We start from the raw sequence: 22,705 nt of genomic DNA, 5'->3' as shown, positions 1-22,705 counted from the left end.
CATCGGGGTGTATCAGTACGGAGGGATAGAGATATGTGTGGAGAGGCCCGACAGCGAAGGGATGAAAATAATCGCCTTTTCTACTTATCAGTCTGTCCAGGCGGGAAATGGCAGTGGCAGTGGCAGCACCTGTCTGACCTGTGGGCTTGAGGTGGCTGTAAGACGAGGACAAGCTGTCCGTTGGGCTCGCCTCATATGGACTCGCTCCGCTAGACAGAGGCTGTCTGTCCCTTGCCTGTCTGCTGTGGGGGACAGACAAGGATAGCTTGGGCCTAAGGGGGCGGAGCGGACAGTGGATGCCTGCGGCTACACATGCTATGCACACTGTAAAATCCTGAGGGATGGTAACAATGGGTTTAATGATGCTCCAGTATGTCAGACCATCCAACCAACATTTTGGTCCAAGAATATTGTATCTCAAAACCTTGCCATGGAATTTGTTATGCACCCTTCATGCTCCCTAGGCCTAGACTCTATTAACTTTGGTGCCCCATAGCCTTTCCTGTAGCGCCACACCTGCGCCAAACTTTACACTTACAGACAAGATATCGCAATAGTAGTTAAATTTTGCATGATTTTAAATTTACATTTTTAGCCCCACTTTTGAGAGCATTGGCCTCTGACGATCTGGCAATGTTGGTCAGTTCAAACAACTTTGGTCTGGTTTGGTGTAAGGAACAGCACAGCCTCTAGAAGCTGCTAATAGAGCTTTAGACTTTTACACCTGGTTCCTGATTCTGGCGGTCTGCACGGTCTCGATGAGTTGGCCGGTGCATGCGGTCTCAACGAACATCATCTTGTGTCACAGCGGCGGCCATTTTCTGGTTCCACTTCAAAATAGTCGATGCATTTTTCCCATTGACATTTCCAAAAATATTTATATCAATTATTTTAAGCCTAGAATCAAGCCATCCAGGGTCCTGGTGAATCATGACCATAAAATGTTTGATTCTGTGAAAATATGTTTTATGGTCATGATTCACCAGGACCCTGGATGGCTTGATTCTAGGGTTAAATGAATTGATTTAAATATTTTTGGAAATGTCAATGGGGAAAATGCATTGACTATTTTGAAGTGGAACCAGAAAATGGCCACCACTGCTATGCCCTATTGCGGTCAGAGTGGCTCTAAGAATGGAGTGCACCTACTCATCACCATAACGCACTTGGCCTCTTCTGTCAGTTGTCTGCAATGTTTTTGTAGTCTGCTTACTACAGGAAGCCGGCCTCCAGACTGTGCACCCTGTCTGTGTGTTTACAAAATTGTGGGGGTGCTCAGATCCTCTGCGGACCCTTGTGCACAGTTGCACAGGCCGCAATTGCATCATATCACCACAAATGTCTTGCAATCCACCTGAAGCATGAATTAAGCTTTATCTTTGTTACACTCACAGAGCTAAAGTAAGACTCCAGATTTTTCTATGTATTAAGAGACACAGGACACTGCTGCTGTAGAAATGTGTGGTCTTTCTTTTCCTGTCTTTGAGAAACATTAAAGTGTGGTCTATCTTTCTTTTCTCTTACCAAAGTGAGTCTTATCTTATCAAAATCCAATGCAGTCAGTTATGTGTAGCAATTTCACATGTGGCAGGAGAAAGGGAGAGAAAGAGGTGTGTGGGGGTGAGGGGTGGAAAATGGCTAAAACACTTAAGCCCTAGTATACTTCTTCGTATGACAAATAGCAAAAATAGTAGATCTACAAGCTGCGTCGCGTCGCCAATATATAGTGATGCCCGGCCGGTTAATGTAGTTAAAGAATGTGTTTGTGTGTGACAAAAAGAGATAAGATCAAAAATAAAAAACAAAAATAATGTTCTGATATAAAGACTCGAGGGAAGTCCAATTCTTTCATTCCCTGTGATGGACGGTGGACTTCTCTGTTTGTTCTTACCGGTGTCATTACAACATAATAGAAAAGCTTCATCCTAGAATGCTATGTGTGTAAAGCTCTTGGACCAGACCTTTATCCTCTAGCTCTCAATACTTGTGAGCTCAGACAGACAAGCTGTTTACACAGAACGGTGCGTTTCTTGCATTGGGCTCAACATCTTTCTTAGAGAGGAATCCATGTTTATCTGTCTGTGTGATGATATATCTCTCTATCTTTTTATCAGCCTCCCTCACACAGACTTTTGTCTGGAAGTATGAATGTGTGTGTAGTGTACAGTGTGGCCTGTGTGTGCAACACTCTCCACATAGCTTTACCAGATGGATTAAAGAGACTTCTTGAAACTAGAGAAAATCAAATACACACTCACAAAAATTCAAGGAGATTTGGACCCCCTTTCTTGACTATTACGAGAGTTTACAGGTGCCACTTAACGAGGAGACCTAAGTGGATGGAGCACTAGGAGAGACAGCAGGGTTTCCCTTTCCCTCCTTCCCTTCCCTCCATTCTTCCTTTTCTTTTGCTTTCCTTTTCCTTTACTATTTTACTCAGACCTACCAACATTTGTGAGTTATACAAAACAAGATCATTGTTTCAACAACATATAAATGTATATTTTTCATGTTTATTTTACATGTCTTGTTACAGATTTGTATGTTTCTGACAAAATAAATAAATAAAACTGTTAAAGAGAAATGAAAGGTACACAGTAAAATCCTTAGTGATAATGTAATGTAATGCAGTGTTAGAGTTACTGACTTACTGACTGTGACATTTGGTTGGTGTTCCTATGTCATACATGGGAAGCAGGAAAAGCTCTGTATCAAGGCCATTTACTGGCATTGACCGTGACTGGAACCATAGTAACACGGCAAAACAAGTAAGTGAGTCAGTAAATATCCGATTCCCTGAACATGCTGCTGCAAAATGAGACACCTGAACACCTGGCCAATTCTTCCGTTATCCTTTCGGTAATTCCTAATGGGGCAATTACCGGCATGAGTCTAAAGCTGTTGCCTGTCTTAAACAAGAAGTTTTATGCACATTTAAATCCACTATAATAACCATCACTTGGCATAATATTGCCCACAGCATAACACGATAGGCTCAGGGAATGTAATGAGGCTTATATCAGGAGGATTACATCTCTGCTTTGATAACTGTACAGGAATTCCCTTCAGGTGAGCGTGTCTGATAAGATACAGTGCATTTGGTGCATAGTTCTAAGGTTGCATCTGGATGATATTAGAGTATAACCAGGGGAGGTCAAAACATAAAATAGCTATAATTATTACCGGAGCGCTGCCATGGATTCTATTCCTATCAGTGACTATCCCTGAGCTGCAAAAAATTGGCTTCTATTACTTATGGGTTTATCAGGAAAAAACCCTGTTCTCTGTGATTTGACTTCAATTCAGAGTTTGTTTTTAAGGTTCGTTTTGGGGCATTCTAGTGTTTATTAGTTTACAGTGGAAGGAAACAAGTACACTTTAAATGTGATTCGTACTTAGTTCTGCGCTGGTGTCACGCACCAAAAATAGACGATCTACAATTCATCACGATATGGCGGGCGCGTTGTGAGCTTGTAGATCTTTTTGTTTTGCTTATAGATCTTTTTTTTTTTGTGCACGCAACCAAAGATATCAGGCATTAGAGGTGAGGTAGTAGTACCAGTGGTGAAAAAAGTACTTAAATGTTTTACTTAAGTAAAAGTATCAATACTGCAATGTAGAAGTACTCTGTTACAAGTAAAAGTCCGGAATTAAAAATGTACTTTACTAGTGTAAAAGTACAAAAGTATTGGTATCGGTGACTATCTGGTGTGTTGGCTATCTAGAGCCACTGAAGTTCCCAACTCTTTTCTACTCTAATTTTACACATTATCCAGGCTATTTGGATAATGTTCTGACCCTTCTAATCTTGGCTGTGATAGCAGTGTCAACTTCATAGAGTGCAGATAAATCATTACAGCCATTCTGAGGACCTCTACATTATGCGGTACACATACATTTCCAGATGACCCTGCACGTTAAACTTGCACCGTCTGGAAAGAGCTGTTCTTTCTGTATAAAGTGGAGTTAGCAATGATACCAGGCAACAGGAAACTGAGAGGTATCCTCCGCTTTGGGATAGAGATATCAGGAATATTTTAACTTCAGAAGTCTAGATGGGCTGCAGATAGTACCATTGTGTTCAACCTTATACACACAACTATTAGTTACATATAATTTACCAACACATAAAGTATCCCCAGATTCCCCGGGTCCATCTTAACTAGGATGATTTTCCTATTCGTCTCATCTGTTTAAGAAAGTAGGTAGCTGATATATTGCACTTTTACCTTAGCGCTAGGTATACTCTTAGTTGCTTGTTTAAGAAGAGAATGCACTTAAGACTTCTGGTCATTATAAATTTCTTGCCTACCTATGTTGAATGCACTTATTGTAAGTCGCTTTGGATAAAAGCATCTGCTAAATTACTGTAATGTAATGTAATGTAATGATCGCATAGTCTTTGGGTCATTTATGAAGACTACAGTGTCAACTAATCAGTAATCAAACTGTTACGTTCTCAAACTAAAGCAAATACACATGATTAAAATAATCTACATAGGCAATTATTTAAGGTTAAATACCCTACCAGGCCTAGCCTGGCTCCAGCCCCTGAATCGCTAGCCACGCCCATTAAAAAAATATGTTCAGGTGAATAATGGAGTGAAACGAAATGAAAATTCAGGCTGAGTGTCAGGCTATACCAGGCCATCAGTGCATGAATAACAAGACAAGTAATAGTCTCTCAAAGCATGCTGGGAGGTACAGTATGGAGACAGGTCACCTTCTGGGATGCCACAAGGTTTTCCTATTGCCTGCCGAGAACCACCACTAGTGGGCGCAGACTAGTAGTTGCCAAAAAGGGCAAGGCTTCTCCTCGTTCCAAATCAAAACTATCATCGTTTCAGTTTATTATTATTTTGTATTCATTATGAATTAAGAGAATTGTTAGGATTATTTCAACGTTGCGCTGTCCATGGTGCTTAAAGTGCACATGATGCTTTTCATTTGGTGTCTGAAAAAGCAAACCAACTTGATGTATCGATGTATTTTCTCTTTTAACTCTTTGACTGCCAATGAGGAGATTTCTCGTCATATTTTGCTAAGGCGCAGACTGCCAGTGTTTTTACACTAGATGGCGCTGTTCGCTAATACATTTCATTCTCAGCCACACAGATCCAGGAGATCACGTGATCGTAAGATCTCTTCCACCATTCACTTCCTTGTTATTCGATTAGAAAAACGCCTGTATCTCGCCTCCCTGGATTTCCTCAGCATTTTTGACGAGACATGCTATATTCAACGGCATATAACAAGGGAACGGGGGCTCGCGAAGATTTTTGTTCTTCTCGCGGAAGCAGAGACAAACCCCCCGTGTTTAGCAACGATCGGGGGATCGATCATACTGGAGATAAATATTCTGTGACTAGTTGAAAAGCTTTAGCAAACAATGTTTTATTATAGGGCAGTCAAAGAGTTAAGTAACCCCCCCCTCCACCCCCACCCCCACAGGAGTGAGGTGCCACATTAGCTCTTGAAAGTGGCCCCCAGATGCTTGAGGCTGCCCCTGGGTAAATGGTGCATTAACATTTATATAGAGCTTTTTATCCAAAGCGCTTTACATAGATTGTGCATTACATTCACCCATTCACACACACATTCATATGATACACCGATGGCGGAGGAAACCATGCAAGGCACCATAGCCTGCTCATCGGGAGCAATTAGGGGTTCAGCGTCTTGCTCAAGGACACTTCGACGACACTAACTCTGGGGGAGCCCCGGGATCGAACTGGGGACATTGCGGTTTCCATCCGGCCGCTCTACCGGTCACTCTACCCCTGAGCCACTGGGTCCAGGCAAGGCACTAACTCCAAATGTGGGGCACGCAGGTTTCTCCATGACCCACCCACCCACCCCAACCCCAGCTAACTCCAACCAACAAAAACAAACAAATATCAACAGCAAAAACCCGAGGCAGAACGCTCGCAGCGGTACTATCTCATGTACATATCAAATCCCAGATTAGCCCACTGATTGGAGGAGAGAGAGGAAATCCTCATCTCGGGGTCCCAGGATCATTAGCATAAATCACAGCCGCAATTAAAACCTCGTTTATCTTAATTACTGAGCTAATGAGACGCGTCCCGCAGGAGTAAGTCGTGCCCTCTGAGGACGGTCGGGGGGACAGGAGTAGGGGAAGCGGGCGAGGGAGGATGCTTTTATACTACAGTCACCACGCTTGTCTGCAAACAAGCACGCCCTCCAAGAGCGCGGTAGAGCACACGCCGCCATTCACCACGGGCATGCGTGTTCACACGTGTGCTCACAGACAGAAACGCGCGCACACACACACACACACGTTTGTATTACTATACTTGTGAGGACATCAACATTTTAGGAAGCCGATTTTATGAAGTCTAAAGCCGAAAAATAGTCAATCTACAAGCTCACAACGTGTCGCGCTGCGACACGTTGTGAGCTTGTAGATCGGCTATTTTCCGGTGTTTTGACATCGCCGCACAACTAAGTATGAAATAGGGGAAAATCTACAACCCTGACCCCTAAACCTAACCTCTAAATGTCTAATCCTAAACCTAACCTCAACCGGAATCTTGTTCTAATTGTAAAGGTATCTAAAAAAAAAATATCAACCATAAAACAAACCTTTTTCACGCGAGGACCAGGACAATGGTCCTAACAAAGTCTATTTCTCAAATTTCTAATTTTACTATACTTGTGGGGACGTTTGGTCCTCACAAGTATAAAACAAACACACACACACACACACACACACACACACACACACACACACACACACACACACACACACACACACACACACACACACACACACACACACACACACACACACACTCCCTCATCCAAAAAACACACCCTCCCACCTTAATCTCCTGACACCGCATCATCCTTCATATTCCATTATCTATCAAACTTACTGTATAATGATTTTATCGAGCCTAAAGGCTCCATCTCCATAAGGGCTTAGTGCAACGCTATAACTCTTGATTTCCAAACGATTGGGAGTACAACGCACCACCTAATTAATGTCTTTTTAATGCTTTTCTCCTCTGGAGCTTAGCTTGGGCCTTCAACTTGGCGAGCAACACATAACACGATGCAACATAACACGCCGCGACGCAACGCGACACGAGGGCGTCACAACATGGCTGTAAGTAAGACTGAGTAGGTGTGTAGGCAGAGAGGGAATTGGGCGTTTATGATGAACCCAACAAATTAATTGGGCTGGGCTGAGGTCTCTCCGTCCTCAGTGTGCGGTGATTAAGTATACACACACACATACAGTCACAAATGCATCATGAAAACAGACACATGCACACTAGCTCGCTCACTCGCACGCATGCATGCACGGACGCACACACCCACCCACACACACACACACATGTACAAAATGCACTGACACCCTTACACATAAATACTCCATGGACACACAGGGTCAAATTCCTTTACTCAGCGGTGAGGTCAGCAGATGGCCTAACAATGAATATCTTCATCACCAAGGCTTCCCAGCCTTGCCAGCCCATATCAACCTATGCCACGCCTTATCAGCCACCTGGCCTTGTGGGTGTCTCTGCCTCTACAGTGGGCATGTGGAGTTTAAAGGTTAGCATCGGTAGACAAAAGAGTGTTTATTTCACTCAGTGTATAAATGTTTAGGTCCAAAGAAAACCATGGATGGGTCCTCAGAGTTAAAGGTAGCGCTCTGAAGAACCTTCGGGATTAAATCTAAAGGATCACTCGTCCTTCCAGGTGAAAAACCTAGATTGTTACGGCAAAGATAAACAACCGTTCAGGAGGATTGCAGCAGTTTGTAAACTCTGACCACAAGTCATTATTTTTTCATGGCCTTCACATGCTTCACGGAAGTCGGAGTGTGTGTTTCTATCCCTGTAGGCATTCGTTTTTTTTAGAGAGGATGAAAGATGAGTACTGCAGGAGGGCTGTTTCTTTACCAGTAACTGTTCCAATATACTCTATGTTCGATATTTACAACAGCAACATCGTGTGAGACTGAGCAACTCGCTGAAGCACTACACCTTTTGCAAGTGCACCAGGCCTTGTTGTTTCCATCTGGGGAAATGTGTCACTATGAATGATAAATATGAGGAATGCCAAAATGAAAAGGCACATTTTTAACATCCAAAGTGAATGTTGCAGCATACCATTGCAATCCAGCACAACACAGACTTGTAGGCAGGTTACTGAAGGGAGAGCTAACGGTTCAAAGCCACTGGGAAAATGGGGGCTGGGGGAGAGTGTTGTGCGGATAATGCTGTATTCTCCCACAACAACTACCATTGGTGTGCCCTTGAGCAAAGTACTTAACCTTCAGCTGCTTCATTGGAGCTGCTCAGTGGCCGATAGTTGAAGCAGACTTGGGGGCTTCCAGGTGTGAATGTGTGCAGGCAACTGTTTGAATATGAAGCAGGGGCTTGCTAAAAAGAAAGCATACATAGTCAGCAATTCTTTGCTGGGTAAATAATAGATTATGAATAAATAAATAAAAAACTCAGCTGCGGGGGACCGCGGATTCCCTACTAAGAGCGTATCAACATCATGGAACCTGTGATGACTTCTTCTTTTCACTTTATTTCTCTTGCTAGAGACGTCGTCGCCATTGACCAACATTAGTCCCAGCTGTCTAATGAATATAACGTTTTTCAATCTCATATTTTGTTTGTTTATTACCCAAAATCTAACTGATGTTGTTGTAAAAATATGACTAAAGCCCCTTGAGAAACAATCCTGCCAGCAGTTGTAAACATAATTAAACGATAACACATTTTCTTCTGAAAATAAATTATGTCATTTAATACCTGATGTGATCAGAGAATCAATGAATTCTCATCATGTAAGTTGATCAGTCGATGAGGTCTTTGCGGTACAAACTCAGACGGATTCCTCCAATATTAATTGTGATTCATTGCTATGTTCCCCAAAGATGTAATTACTTTTAGAGGGAAGATTATGCCTATGATAAAAGAAAAAACAACATGCACAACAGTGGGTAATCTTCTTCGCTGACTTTATACGTCATCGAACTCGCCTGTTAAAAATCTCTGCAGCACTGTGTTTTGCACCCGACTACAGTTTTGCAAAGTCAGGAGGGTGCAGGGAGAAACTTTCTATGACATACGGTTAACCTTTTTTGCAATTTATATGAGATTGTGTGTATGTTTGTTTCTGCAACAAACGGCACCCCCTGTGGGTCAAAGTGAAATCGCATTGTATCATACATGTTTAGTATATGACTCCAGGCATCATGTGTAGCGACTAGTGTGAGTTCTGGACAAAATCTATAGGACTAGTAGCAAAAAGTGTGTTTTGAAGAAAAAGCAACTCCTGCACACATGTATACGGACAGGGGTGAAAACGTAATCTCCGTCCCCCGCCTTTGGCTGGCAGAGATATTGAATAAACAAACATTTTCTACTAATTGCTGATCAAACGATATATCTGAAGCTGAAAACAGTTACATCACTCCTACCATTAATATTCCACAATTAAACCAAATTAAAGTAAAGTCATTGGTCTGTTTGCTTTAAGCTAATTTAGTGGTAGTTGCAGAAAGAGAAAGATTTCTATGAACTGTATGACGCAATCTTTCACAATACACAAAAAAAGCATTGGTGGAGAACATTTTAACTCTATAACTGCCAAAGACGTTTATAAACGTCTTTGAGAAATTAGTTGTTGCCTGCCAAAGACGTTTAAAAACGTCCTGGAAAAAAAAAAAAAAAAAAACTTTTTTCAAAAAAAAAAAAAATTCTAAAAAGATTCTCTAATTATTTAGTATTGACACCTTTTCGATATTCCAAACGAATAAGGAGATAACAATTTCCAAAGATTTGCTGCTCCATCCACTTCAATGTTAAAATTGAAACGGACAAACAATTCACAATGTTTTTTGGTTTGAAACTACTGGTTTTGAGCTATTTTCAAATATCAAAAAACACATGACAACAAGGTCAAATTGACCTCGTTGACATTTGTGAAACCACACCTGAATCTCATCTGTGATTAGAAATTTTCTGGGGATCAATCATACTTGAGAAAGATATTTTGTGGCTATGCGAAAATGTACCAAAATCGGTCAAAACCCTGGCAGAGGCTACAGACTGTTCTGAAAAAACTCTGGCAGGGTAAGAGTTAAAATCATCTTTTAAAGAACATATAATTAGCTATTGTTAGCTATTCGCTATCATTCAAGCCAATTTGTGAATGATAATACTGAATGACAACCTGACTTCTGCCCAATTGCCCTGCACAATCATTTACAGCTGCTTACAGACAAGACCTATTCTACATTCTATAGCTATAGTGGTCTCTCAGCAGCCATTGATTGCTGAGCCTGATGACACTTGTCTGTTATTGCTGTGGGATTATGATGAGTAGTTATTGATCACGTTAGCCCCAATGTGCTTATTGATTATGTGACACAGACCTGAGATGATGGTGTAGCCGATGCCTCTTGGCCGGCCGAGATCCTGGTCAATGGCTCTTATCTTCCGCACCTCGAATCCCTGTAAACATGCAAACAAACACACAGGAACACACAGAAACACACACATTAACTGTGTTATTAAATGTCAACATACTTGTACACTGCATACTGTACAAACCTAAACGATGGACTTTCTCATTTGATAATCTTGCTGCTAAATTTTTTTTTTCGAGCTTTAACCCATTAAGAACCGGGAACGCATCTGTGTCACTTTAGATTTCTTTGGCTATTCAAAAATAGCAGATATACAAGCTCATAGCGCGGCACCGAGTGCCGCGCTATGAGCTTGTAGATCTGCTATTTTTTTAAAATCGTGAAAATGTTTGCAAATCTTTGAATACCTATTCTACAAATGTAAATCCTAAATCCTAATAGTTTTTTTTTTTAAACGTATGTTTCTATATCAGTGGTACTCCAACTTTTCCATGTCAAGGACCCCCAAAATGATACGTATTTGGCCGTGAACCCCCCATCTCAAAATATGTTGTTCCAGGGACCCCCAGAAGCACAGATCGGAGTTACAAATGTTCGCTTTAAAACATATACATATATTTAGATAAGATTAACATTTGCACAAATGTTCAAGATTTTTCAAAAAGAATTGCAGATCTACAAGCTCATAGCGTGGCACTCGGTGTAGAGCTGCTATTTTTGAATAGCCAAATAAATGTAAAATGACACAGATTGCGTTCCCGGTCTAAAAGGGTTAAAAGACTATTTTAATGTCTTCAACAACTTTGTAAAATACATTTCTGTATGTCTGGGCACGAGTAGACGCCCCAGACTGCTGTATATAGACAAGCTCTGTTTTTGTTTTGGTTAGAAACTTCTATCTGACAACCCCCCACTAACCCCAGAGCCCAGATGAAACGAGGCAAGTTAAGAGTACCTCCATCACCAAAGAACTTCCAATATCCCACAGAATGTCTGCACTTAAAAAAGGTGGAAAATGGCAGTCGTCACAAAAGAACAAACAGCATTGCACTAGGCGAGCCACCAAATGGTTCTCTCCCTTTTTTTGTTGCTCTGGAATGGGTCATTAGCCGTTAATAGTGGTTTATTTCTCCTTATTGTTTTTAAATTTCTCCAGCTCAGGCTAGCTGAGTGTGCAACTAAACAAATGCTATAGTGGGGCAAAAAACAGTGAGCGGAGAGACAAAGAGAAAGGGAGAGGGGGGGGGGGAGTGAGACAGAGAAAGAAATAAAGAAGGCTATTTGAGAAGTCTTTCATCCACAGAGCTTGCTTGGACTCTGTGCCTCAATCAGACACGGTAGAGAGACGGCAAAGAGACTCTACTTGCTTCCCATTTTCCACTCTCTCTCTCTCTCTCTCTCTCTCTCACTCTCTCTCTCCGTTTAGTCCTCCCTGGGTCCCCTCCCTCCCTCCCTTCCCTATCTGCCTCCCATTGATCCTGCAAATTGTGTCTGAATTGTGTTTATGCTCCATTTCTGCCAAAGCATCTCCTGTCATTGACCAATTACAGCAGAATCAATTACAGGCCTTTTAGAGGGAGTGAATCACACTGATCACTGGCTGAGACAGAAGACGCACATAGACAACCACTCACACCCACACAGAGGCAGAGAGAGAGCGGAGAGATAGACCCATACAAAGAGTGCTGAGTTACACAGAACAGGGAGAGAGGGAGAGAGAGAGAGAGAGAGAGAGAGAGAGAGAGAGAGAGAGAGAGAGACGCTACATGAATGAAGGTGAGGTGAGGGACAGGGGGAGATAGGGCAATGACGAGATGTGGTGCTGAAGTGAAATGAGCAATATTATCCAGCTGTCCACTCGGGTGGAATATGTTCAATCAAGCAACACACAGCCCCGCGCACGCACTCACGCATATGGACGCACCCACCCAAATACGCACGCACCCACCCACCCACCCAGGCAGGCACGCACACACACACCCTCGTCCTTTCAACTGTAACTGTACATTTATCATGTCTCTCTTTCTCTCTCTCTCTCTCTCTCTGCCATTTGAGCTTATTGGTTTGACAGGCAAATTGTGATTGTCCCAGTGAGGGTTTAAATGTCTGTCCAAACAGCATGGATGTGACATCTGATGCTCTGCTTACCGGCAGGAGCAACAACAGTTTAGCCCCCCAATGCTTGGAAACCTCCATCTTCACCCATCCCTCTCCCTCTCCCTCTCCCTCTCTCTGACCGCCAGAGACGGTGCTTATAGCACTGGATGCTTCCATCTTGCTCATGCACAGGTCGAGTACTTATACCAACAAAGTCACTTGTAATCTTAGTATAAGACCCTCCATCATATGTAATCTGTTCCTTCTTCTTCTTGTGATTGTGGCCTAACGACAGCAGGTCAACGTTATTTTGTTGTTAAACGGCTACATCACTTTTTCCACCTCCAATTTCCACATCTTTTCTGCACGCTACTGTCAGCAGTGAGCTTGCTGTTTTGCAGTGTGGTCAGCAACTTGAACACCACAGGCTAAAATGGCCTAAAATAGCCGGAGTATGGCTGAAAGGAGTTGCACCCCACAGCCCTCAAAGCCTAACAATGGAGAATCCAGTCATTAAGAATCCCGTACTTCCGTCAATGCTGGTCCTCGCCCAGTGGATAGAGCATGGTGATGGGAACCCAGACCCCGAAAGGGAGAGTTCAGTCTGATAACAGCACACGGTCTAATGCATTCTTGTGTTATCAGAGACAATTTACTATGGGAAGCTCCAGAGCAAACACAATGAGAGAAGCGAGGTTGGTGGACTTTGCATATTGTGCAGAAGAAAGGCTTGATCATGCATCACAGAGTGGAGGACTCATTCATCATCTCATCTGCATGGGACTAATGCTGAGTTATTGGGCACGTAAGGGGTCATAGGGTCCACATACTGTATGGTCCACCATCACACTGAGAGGATCCCAGTTACAACCATCAAGGTCAAATAGTCACGTCAAGTCAAATTCTATTATAGTCCAATATCACAAATACTAACCAAGGCAGCACCAGCTAAGGGAGCAGAGAAGTTCTATGAGGACAACAGCAGTCTGTGATGTCCCGGCTTGGACCAGAAGTAGAAATACCATGACACCACTAACCGCAATGCTGAATATAATAGTAGTATGCTCTACTTATGGAACATGAGCTACTGCCTTCAAACACCCTGTTCCAGAAAATAATGGGCAAGATATGATATGGACGCAGGTGGAGGAATTCTGTGTGTGTGTGTGTGTGTGTGTGTGTGTGTGTGTGTGTGTGTGTGTGTGTGTGTGTGTGTGTGTGTGTGTGTGTATTCGAACACATGAGAAATGACCTATGACAGGAGTATGTGTTCGATATGCCTCCACGTGTAAATGTCATGGACCTTGAGGACACTCATTCTGTCACTTTAGCCCAGGGCTTATCACCACCAAACACCACCTAATGGAAATGACAGCCTGTTAAAATACCACACACTGATACAGCAGTACTAATCTGTATGTATGTGTGTGTGTGTGTGTGTGTGTGTGTGTGTGTGTGTGTGTGTGTGTGTGTGTGTGTGTGTGTGTGTGTGTGTGTGTGTGTGTGTGTGTGCGTGTGTGTGTGTGTCAATCTTTACACTCAAAGTTAACACTCTGGATTTTACTTTGTAGGCTAGAGCTGGGCGATCTAAATCGATCTCAACAGGGGATTGCGATAAAATTGACGTCGATATCAATGATAAACTTTGGCAATTAATACTTGATATGGATAGATCTAACAGCCTATCACAAATCAGAAATAAACGTGCGAATCAGACTGTATTTTTTGGCTTACACGTCAAAGAATGGAACAGAGGGACATGGAATTGTTGTGGAAATTGTTGTCAAAAAGGTTACACAATGTCCATTATAGAGAAGTGTTTTATTTTATTCTATTGATTGAATACTTAATTAACAGTTTGCAAATAGTACAGTGGTACGATTATACAATGGTGCTAAAAGGATATTACACAAAAAGCCGTAAGGGCTTGTTTCCATTGTGGTCCTGTATACAGTAGGTCCTGGGAAGGATATCTCAAACGTGATACAGCACACTGAGCACAGATTATGCCTTCAGTCAGTGTAAACCAAGAAAGAAAATGCAACAAATCTTTTCCATGACCTTAAAATATACTATCCCAAGTTAACGTCATCCTGCCAAAAGTTTTGTCCAGCGTGCGCCAGCGGGGCACAGCGGGCCAAAACAACAATTTATCACGTCATCTTTTGCAGCCATTGCCCCATACGGAAAGCAATCGAAAAGGAGCAAAGATATAACAAGCACAGTTATTTACTTTATAGTGAAGACATGATGCCCCTGAGCAAAGTGAAGAAAGACGGATTAAATTGCTGGAATTGATTAAAGTGCTGGACACCGGGCACGAACTCCAAGGCATAAGAATACTTCTCATCTTTACACAGAGTGCTGTGGAAAGCTGCAAATACATTTAGTTTTTTGGTTGACTGTAAAAAAAAATCTCCTGCAAGGTCCCTGATTCTCTCTCCCTCACCACTCCACTTCTAACGTTGTGAAGTTAAAGGTTTATATTTAGATCTTATTAAATATATTATTTCATCACAAAATGTATTCTAAACCATGCCAAGTTTGCACAGTTAATGTTTACATTATGTTATTTATGTTAATAAACTATATTCTATAATTTCACTACCCTCTGGTTTCTTCAGGCTTCAGTCATTATCAGGATACTCTTCAAACTGGCAGCAATATTAAATGAATAAGTAAGTGGTGAGTGGTCAGAGTGGCTTATTGTCAGTATCAGCCAAGCAACAAGGGCGTCTATACGATTTATAATGTACTAGACCCCTGGCAGATGGATTGCTTAGATGGAGCACAACACCTACCATCAGCTCCCAGTACTTACCACACATCTTAGTTACCCAAGTCGTGGTACTCATACGTTGAGTTGGCGGTGCGCGGGATTGAACCAAGAACCTTGTGGTCAAAAGGAGAGCTCTCTACTCTCTACCAAATGAACTACCCAGACACAAATATATCAAATTATAAATGTTGTTATTATATATGTTACGCCCGGAATTCGAACCGTGGTCTCCTGCGTGGAAATCCAACATCTTAACGGCTAGACTAAAGGCAATTCCTTACAGTAATACAGGGGAGATATTAGACTTTTTAGCTCATCACGCTGAGGCTGTGAGCCACTCTGCTACATATAGATATTTGATATTGATCAATATGGAATATTGCCGTATCGACCAGCGTTGTTGTTATCTTGTCTATCTATGATGCGGCCCAGTACAGATCCGGATCTGTACTGGCACAGAACAGAATCTTACCATATACCTGTACAACTCTTTCCATCTCCCACATCTCCCGCTCTACTGTATGTTACTCCCACCACCCCACCCCCCCCCTGCTGTGACCTTCCTGGTGACAGTTGATGAATCGGGAGTGAGGGGGACACCAGGCGTCGACTCCGTCATGCCCCGTTAATATGCATGCAAATGTAGCACTTGACATTTTACTACGACACAACGGAGCGAGGAGAGGAGAGGAGAGGAGAGGAGAGGAGAGGAGAGGAGAGGAGAGGAGGAGAGGAGAGGAGAGGAAAGGATGATCGGAAGAGAGGATGAAAGAGAAGGCGGGTGTGGGAAGGACTAGCAGAGGTAAGGGAAAGAAATGGAAGGAAGAGGAGATGCGAGGTGAGCGTACGGTTGGGAAATGGGGGAGCGAGCGGGGGGGTGAAGGAGGGGGAGAATGAAAAGAAAGGATGAATGGAGTGAATGACATGAGCGAATAGAAGTGAGGATGCCTTATTGCCGCTGTGTGTGAAGAAGACGTGACATGACCCACCTGGGGGTACGGAGTGTCTATTAACATGTTGTAGTACATATACTGCCTGACAGGAAAAAAGCTCAGTATAGAAATGCTGCATGCTAGCGATAGGAAAATAAGCCTGTTCAGACATCCGTCCCTTGATACTTCATTCATACTTTTCTACACGCCCATATTGCAAGCCGAAAACAACCGATGTACAAGTTCACAATGAATCGCAAATCGTGTTGTGAGCTTGGTAGATCTGCTATTTTTGACGCAGGACACACACGGGCACGCAACCAAAGTATAAAGTAGGCCTAAGGTTTCACACACAAACACAGCAAAATTCTGAGCCTTAAATGTACATGTATTTTACTGTGCACACGCAAGCACATAATATTATTATTTCATCATCAACTCAAGGACCCCAACGGAAACAAGTCCGCAAGGACTTTTTTGGCCGGACCTTTTAGACAAAAGCATTATAAATGTAACTGTGTTGTTTTACATTCTTTTGCCTAATAAAAATTTCAATCAATCAATCAATCATATTTAGTTTTTCTTATTTGTTTATTTGTATTTATTTTGTATTCATTACAGTCAATTATCCTCATTATAATCTGGTTTTATATTGTAATTCGGTTGTTGTACTGTCTTGCAGTCTCCACACACACACACACACACACACACACACACACACACACACACACACACACACACACACACACACACACACACACACACACACACACACACACACACACACACACACACACACACACACACACACACACACAAGATGATAAATCCTGGCCTCAGTGACCTTTGCTGTAGGCCTTACCCCCCAGCAATGGGACTGTAAATCTCCCCCAGTAATTTAATTGTCCTGACGCCGGTGTAGGGACCTGAGGCTGCGTTTGGGACGCAGAACAAAAAAAAAGAACAGGGGGGAAAGAACAGGGCCTCAGAGGGACAGAGAGCCTGAGGACAGAGAGCCTGAGCGTTGTAGAGGGGCCGTGCTGGGACCTGCAGGACATACGTTGGGAGACGAGCCATCCTCCGATAGCAATAACTCATACCTTCACTTTAACTGTGTTTCCATCGCCCTTAGTCCAAACACCCCACCCCCAGAATAACAAAAGAAAACTGCAAACGTAGAGATGGAAGAGCGGCAAGATGAGCGATGAGATGAAGAAGTGAAGAATGACTCAGGGAGGAGAGGAGAGGAGAGGCAAGAAAGGGGTCTGACGGTTGTAGAAATGGACAGAGCAGAATAAACGAGAAACATCGACAACTGTTGCTACGGTGCCCTTGATAAAAGCATTCCAGGTCCTAAATGCCCCCATGGTGCCACTCAGCAGCCAGCGCTCCAAGACTGTAGTGAAGATAGTGTGTTGAACAAACCACCCCCTGGTCCCTTGCCGCAAATAAAAATACACTTTAAGACAACACTCCAGGTTAAGTGTGACTTGACAAATCACAGTGGAGCCAGATGGAGGAATGGCTACAATATATATATGTTAGATATTTTTATTCTCAATAGGAGGTGCCCAAATGTATAGTAGTAATATTTGCAGATCAGATAATTACTAAATAATAATGAAATCATATATTTATGAATCAAATATATTACATTTAACACATTTTATATACAAATTTAACAAAATATAATCTATTGAACATATTTTATATCTTACAATAAATACGCAAAATCTCGGTATGTCTGTCCGTTCGTCGTTCACGTATCTCGAGAATCGTCCGACCCACCGGCTTCAAGCGCGGTGCGAACGTCACCGGCGATCCGAGGGACATTTATATGACCGCCGTTGAGTTGGTCGGATAGGCGGTTGTCCAAAACCGTTGATCTGACCGATACACCCATATATAGGCATATATGGAGATCCGGTTGAAGGAACCGCAGATCCGACAGCTATGCCCATATATGGTCATATGGGACTGACCGACTTGAAACTCGGCGAGCGCATCGGCGCGGACTTGGGGGAGTGCGTTCTACCAACAAAGACTTGTTCTGTCATGATGCTTCTGCTGGGTATATAGCCAACTCTCATGCTTTTGGTGTGAAAGACACACACTTTCAGGGCGACATTCTGCACAATGTTTCTCCTGTATAGTAATGTTACAATGAGAGCGACCATGGCTGGTTATTGTCTCATTCTTTGTCTCTCTGCTCTGGTCAACATAACTCTCAACATAACTGATAAAAAGACCACATTGACCCCCAAAACATCTGACTGGCCTGTCAGCGTATTATTATGCTGATGCCAAAATGTATATGAAATAAAAACAGTTGTAGTAGACCACTCTGATAGGAGGTCCTAGAACAAAAAATCTACTGTTTTGTGGAATTGATTAAATGACACAAATACCTCTAGAACAGGAAGAATAACACATTACACAACCTTGTCTCAAAGAATTGCACAACAGTCGCCTAGACGAGGCTAGACGATCATATAGGCTCCCGATCTGACGCTATGAACCAAAAGTTAATGATACTGTATCGTCAATACCGCTGACAGAAGTTGAAAAGGTTACTGATGTAATGTCAAATGATGTTATTGGCGTTCAACAGCAGAACATCTGATCATGAGTATAGGTTTTTAAAAATGTAAAATAGCAAAAAGCTCTCCCTCCTTACAAATCCCAATTTAGCCAAAGGCTATATTTCTATAAAGTAGATGCTGTGGGGCAGGAAGGGGAAAAGAGAGAGAGAGAGAGAAAGTGTGTGTGTGTGTGTGTGTGTGTGTGTGTGTGTGTGTGTGTGTGTGTGTGTGTGTGTGTGTGTGTGTGTGTGTGTGTGTGTGTGTGTGTGTGTGTGTATGAGTTAGTGAATGAGTGTGTGTGTGTGTGTGTGTGTGTGTGTGTGTGTGTGTGTGTGTGTGTGTGTGTGTGTGTGTGTGTGTGTGTGTGTGTGTGTGTGTGTGTGTGTGTGTGTCTGTGTCTGTGTGTGTCTGTGTGTGAATGAGTGAGAGAGTGAACTGACCGGTGGTGCGTTCTCCACTATGTTGGTGCTGTAGGGCAGGTTGGTGAAGATGGGATCCATGTCCTGGACATCAGTGATGGTGATGGCCAAGTTGGCCAGTCGGGAGAGAGGTCTCACCTTGTCCTGATCCTGACGTAAACACATTATAAACACGTGTGTTATTATTATTATCACTGCTAAACATTCATTAAGCTGATCCAGGACTGTATTGGTCTTGATGTTAGCACTCGTCATTATCAGTGTGTGTGTGTGTGTGTGTGTGTGTGTGTGTGTGTGTGTGTGTGTGTGTGTGTGTGTGTACTCCACTACAATTATTTGAAAACTTTAGTTACGTTACTTTGTAGATTTTGATTATTACAAAACATTACCCACAATGGCCCTATGTACATTTTGGCCATTTGAAAATAGCCGATCTACAAGCTCACGCGACGCATTGTGAGCTTGTAGATCGACTATTTTCAAAAGTGTTATACACACTTTGTACATTTGAAAGCTTGTGAAATGGGACATTCTGCATAATGAGTACTTTAACTTTTTGTACTTTAAGTACATTTTGAAACCAATACTTTTGTACTTTTACTCAATGTTTAATTCTGGACTTTTACTTGTAACAGAGTATTTCTACATTGCAGTATTGTAATTTAATGTTTTACTTTTTACACCACTGTGTGTGTGTGTGTGTGTGTGTGTGTGTGTGTGTGTGTGTGTGTGTGTGTGTGTGTGTGTGTGTGTGTGTGCGCAGACCGTGGCATTGACAGTGAGCTGGTAAGCGGAGGTGGTCTCAAAGTCCAGTGACTTGGTGACAGTGACGGTGCCCCTGGCCCCGTCGATGGTGAAGAAGGAGGACAGGGGTTGAAAGGAGAAGAGGACGCTGCCGCCGGTGCCCTGGTCTGGGTCTGTGGCGTTCACCTGGAACACAGACGTACCCACCGCCGTGTCCTGAAACACACACACACACACACACAAACACACACACACACACACACACACACACACACACACACACACACACACATTTTAACCATTTATTTATGTCCACACAAAGGAGAGCATACAAGGACACAAATATTTAAGGTTCAGTAAGATTACATTCACAAAATCATGGCATACGTCTTCATGATACAATAAGCATGTCACTCAGTACTCTATGGGTAAAAGTAACAGCGTCTCCACCATATGTGGCGGATGACTTAATGACTTATTACACATTTTCATGGATATTTGTTTTTGTTTTGTCCCAAGCCAATAATTTGATGACCAGAGAGACTCAAAGAGTCTTCTAATGAGTCTCCTATTGACCGATGACCAGGTCATCAAATCATTGGCTCAGGAATGCGGCAAAAACTAAAATCAAATCTCCATGAATTCAAGACTTCATGGGGTGTGTAATTGATTAGAAAATAAGTATTTTTTTGGGGGTAAACTACTCCTTTAAGGGTTTATAGGCAGTTATAACAATGTTGTCCTCCAGTAAAAAGGGAACAGAGACGTGTGTAAAACAATCTGATGTGCTTCAGAAGGGACTGATCCCTTGACCTTTATAGTATAGTTCAGACTAAAGCAGTAATTGAACAACAGAAACACTACATACAGGACCATCAGATGTAATCACTCTATCTGGGCATGGAGAGTATCCTGACAGGCTGCATCACTGTCTGGAACGGATGCTCCACTCTTGCCCTTAAACCATTCAATCCGGGAACGCATATATATACACTGTGTCATTTTTTTTTTTTTTGCTATAACCATTATTTTATACTTTGGGCTATTCAAAAAATAGCAGATATACAAGCTCATAGCATGCCGCACTATGAGCTTGTAGATCTGCAATTATATTTAAAAAAAAACGGGAAAATTTGTGCAAATCTTTGAGTATATACATGTTTAAAGCGAACATTTTTAATCTTTGCTTCCGTGGGATTCTACAAATGTCTTCTAAATCCTAACAGGTTTTTTTTTCCTTTTCTATAACATCAGTGGTTCTCAAACTTTTTTTCATGTCAAGGACCACCCAAAATTATATATATTTGACCGTGGACCAACATCTCAAAATATTTTGTTCCATCTCAAAATATTTTGTTTTGACCCCCCAGAAGCAAAGATTTGAGTTAAAAATGTTTCCTTTACACATATACTATATTTAAAAAATTGCACAAATGCTGACGATTTTTCAAAAATTGCAGACCTACAAGCTCGTAGCGCGGCACTCGGTGCCGCCGCGCTACGAGCTTGTAGATCTGCTATTTTTGAATAGCCCAGAGTATAAAATAACGGTTTATAAGTGGTTTACACACGGATGCGGTTCCCGGTTTGAGCGGGTTAAGGCTCTACAGGGAGCAGGTTAAAACAGCACAGCACTTCGGCAGGACTTCAGCTGCCAGCCATGCAGAACCTCTTACACCCAGGGGAGCCCTATGAAGAGAGATCTTCCACCCCAGCAGTGGGACCGCAGAGCTCTCCCTCTGCTGCCATCTGGCAAACGGTATAACCGGAGCATCAGGTCATGATCTAAACAGGCTCAGGGACAGTTTTATATCCACAGGCTGGATAGACTCTTGAACTTTGACAGTGACAGAACCGTACGCAGACGGGCGGGCGGACACTCTAATCCCCCCATTCATGATCCTATACGTACTGGCACACGTACAGTACCACATGTACAGTATGTGCATGTGGTACACACAGACAGTCATCTCAGATCCGTCGTCCCTCCAGGCTATTGTTTGTACTGGGCCAGAGTACTTGGGCGCCAGTGTGGAGCCAGTGTGGAACTCGGTGAGCAACCGCCTGATGACCAAAAGCCTGATATCCCCCCCGGACAAGGGGGAATTCACCTTTAGGCGAGCGGTTAACTCTTTGCCTGCCACCGACGGGATTTCTCGTCAGATTCTGCTAAGGCGCAGCCTGCCACTGACGAGTTTGACGACATTTGTGTTTTCAGTGGTTTTCCACCAGATGGCGCTGTTTTCGCTACCTATGAATGATGCCTCGCCTGTCAGAAAAAGGATAGACCCGGACATGACGTGATTTTTTTTAAAAAACAGCTTGTTTACTTCCTGTTTATTTGAGGTGGAAAAATGGCTTTATCTCCGTTTCTGTAGTTTTTTTTTGGCATATAACAAGCCACATTCAACTGGGCACAACTATGCAACGGATTACCTTATTACATATTTTTCTACGAGACCCCCATGCGTGTAATGAGGCTCGGAAAATATTCCATGATTTTTCAAAGGTTAGTAAAAACACTCGAAAATCACTGGCAACGGCGAGGCAAACGATGTGTTATTTCGTGGCAGTCAAAGAGTGAAGATGTCGGCATTCCACGCGGGAGACCTGGGTTTGAATCCCGGGCACTCAGAATCAGCACTTGGAAGCCAGTCTAGGGCCATGAGGACATCCATATTTGGGGTAGGCGACCGAATCTAGTTTTTGGCATATTTGCAAGTTAATAAAAT

General features: G+C 42.7%; 1 protein-coding gene across 1 annotated transcript in view; it reads right to left on the bottom strand.

The window, feature by feature from the left end:
* Window positions 1-22,705, bottom strand: part of cdh23 (cadherin-related 23) — a 317,500-nt gene that overhangs the window by 174,597 nt on the left and 120,198 nt on the right. Inside the window, exons 7-9 of the mRNA XM_080448675.1 lie at window positions 19,995-20,189; window positions 19,251-19,379; window positions 10,427-10,505 (exon numbers count right to left, since the gene is read on the bottom strand). Of these exons, the coding sequence (XP_080304801.1) occupies window positions 10,427-10,505; window positions 19,251-19,379; window positions 19,995-20,189 (403 nt within the window). The remainder of the gene's footprint in view (window positions 1-10,426; window positions 10,506-19,250; window positions 19,380-19,994; window positions 20,190-22,705) is intronic.

This window comes from Gymnoscopelus braueri (assembly GCF_963280865.1).
Source record: "Gymnoscopelus braueri genome assembly, chromosome: 14".
Taxonomy (NCBI): domain Eukaryota; kingdom Metazoa; phylum Chordata; class Actinopteri; order Myctophiformes; family Myctophidae; genus Gymnoscopelus; species Gymnoscopelus braueri.
The sequence above is the reverse complement of the archived record's forward strand: the minus strand, read 5'-3'. Positions and strand labels throughout refer to the sequence as shown.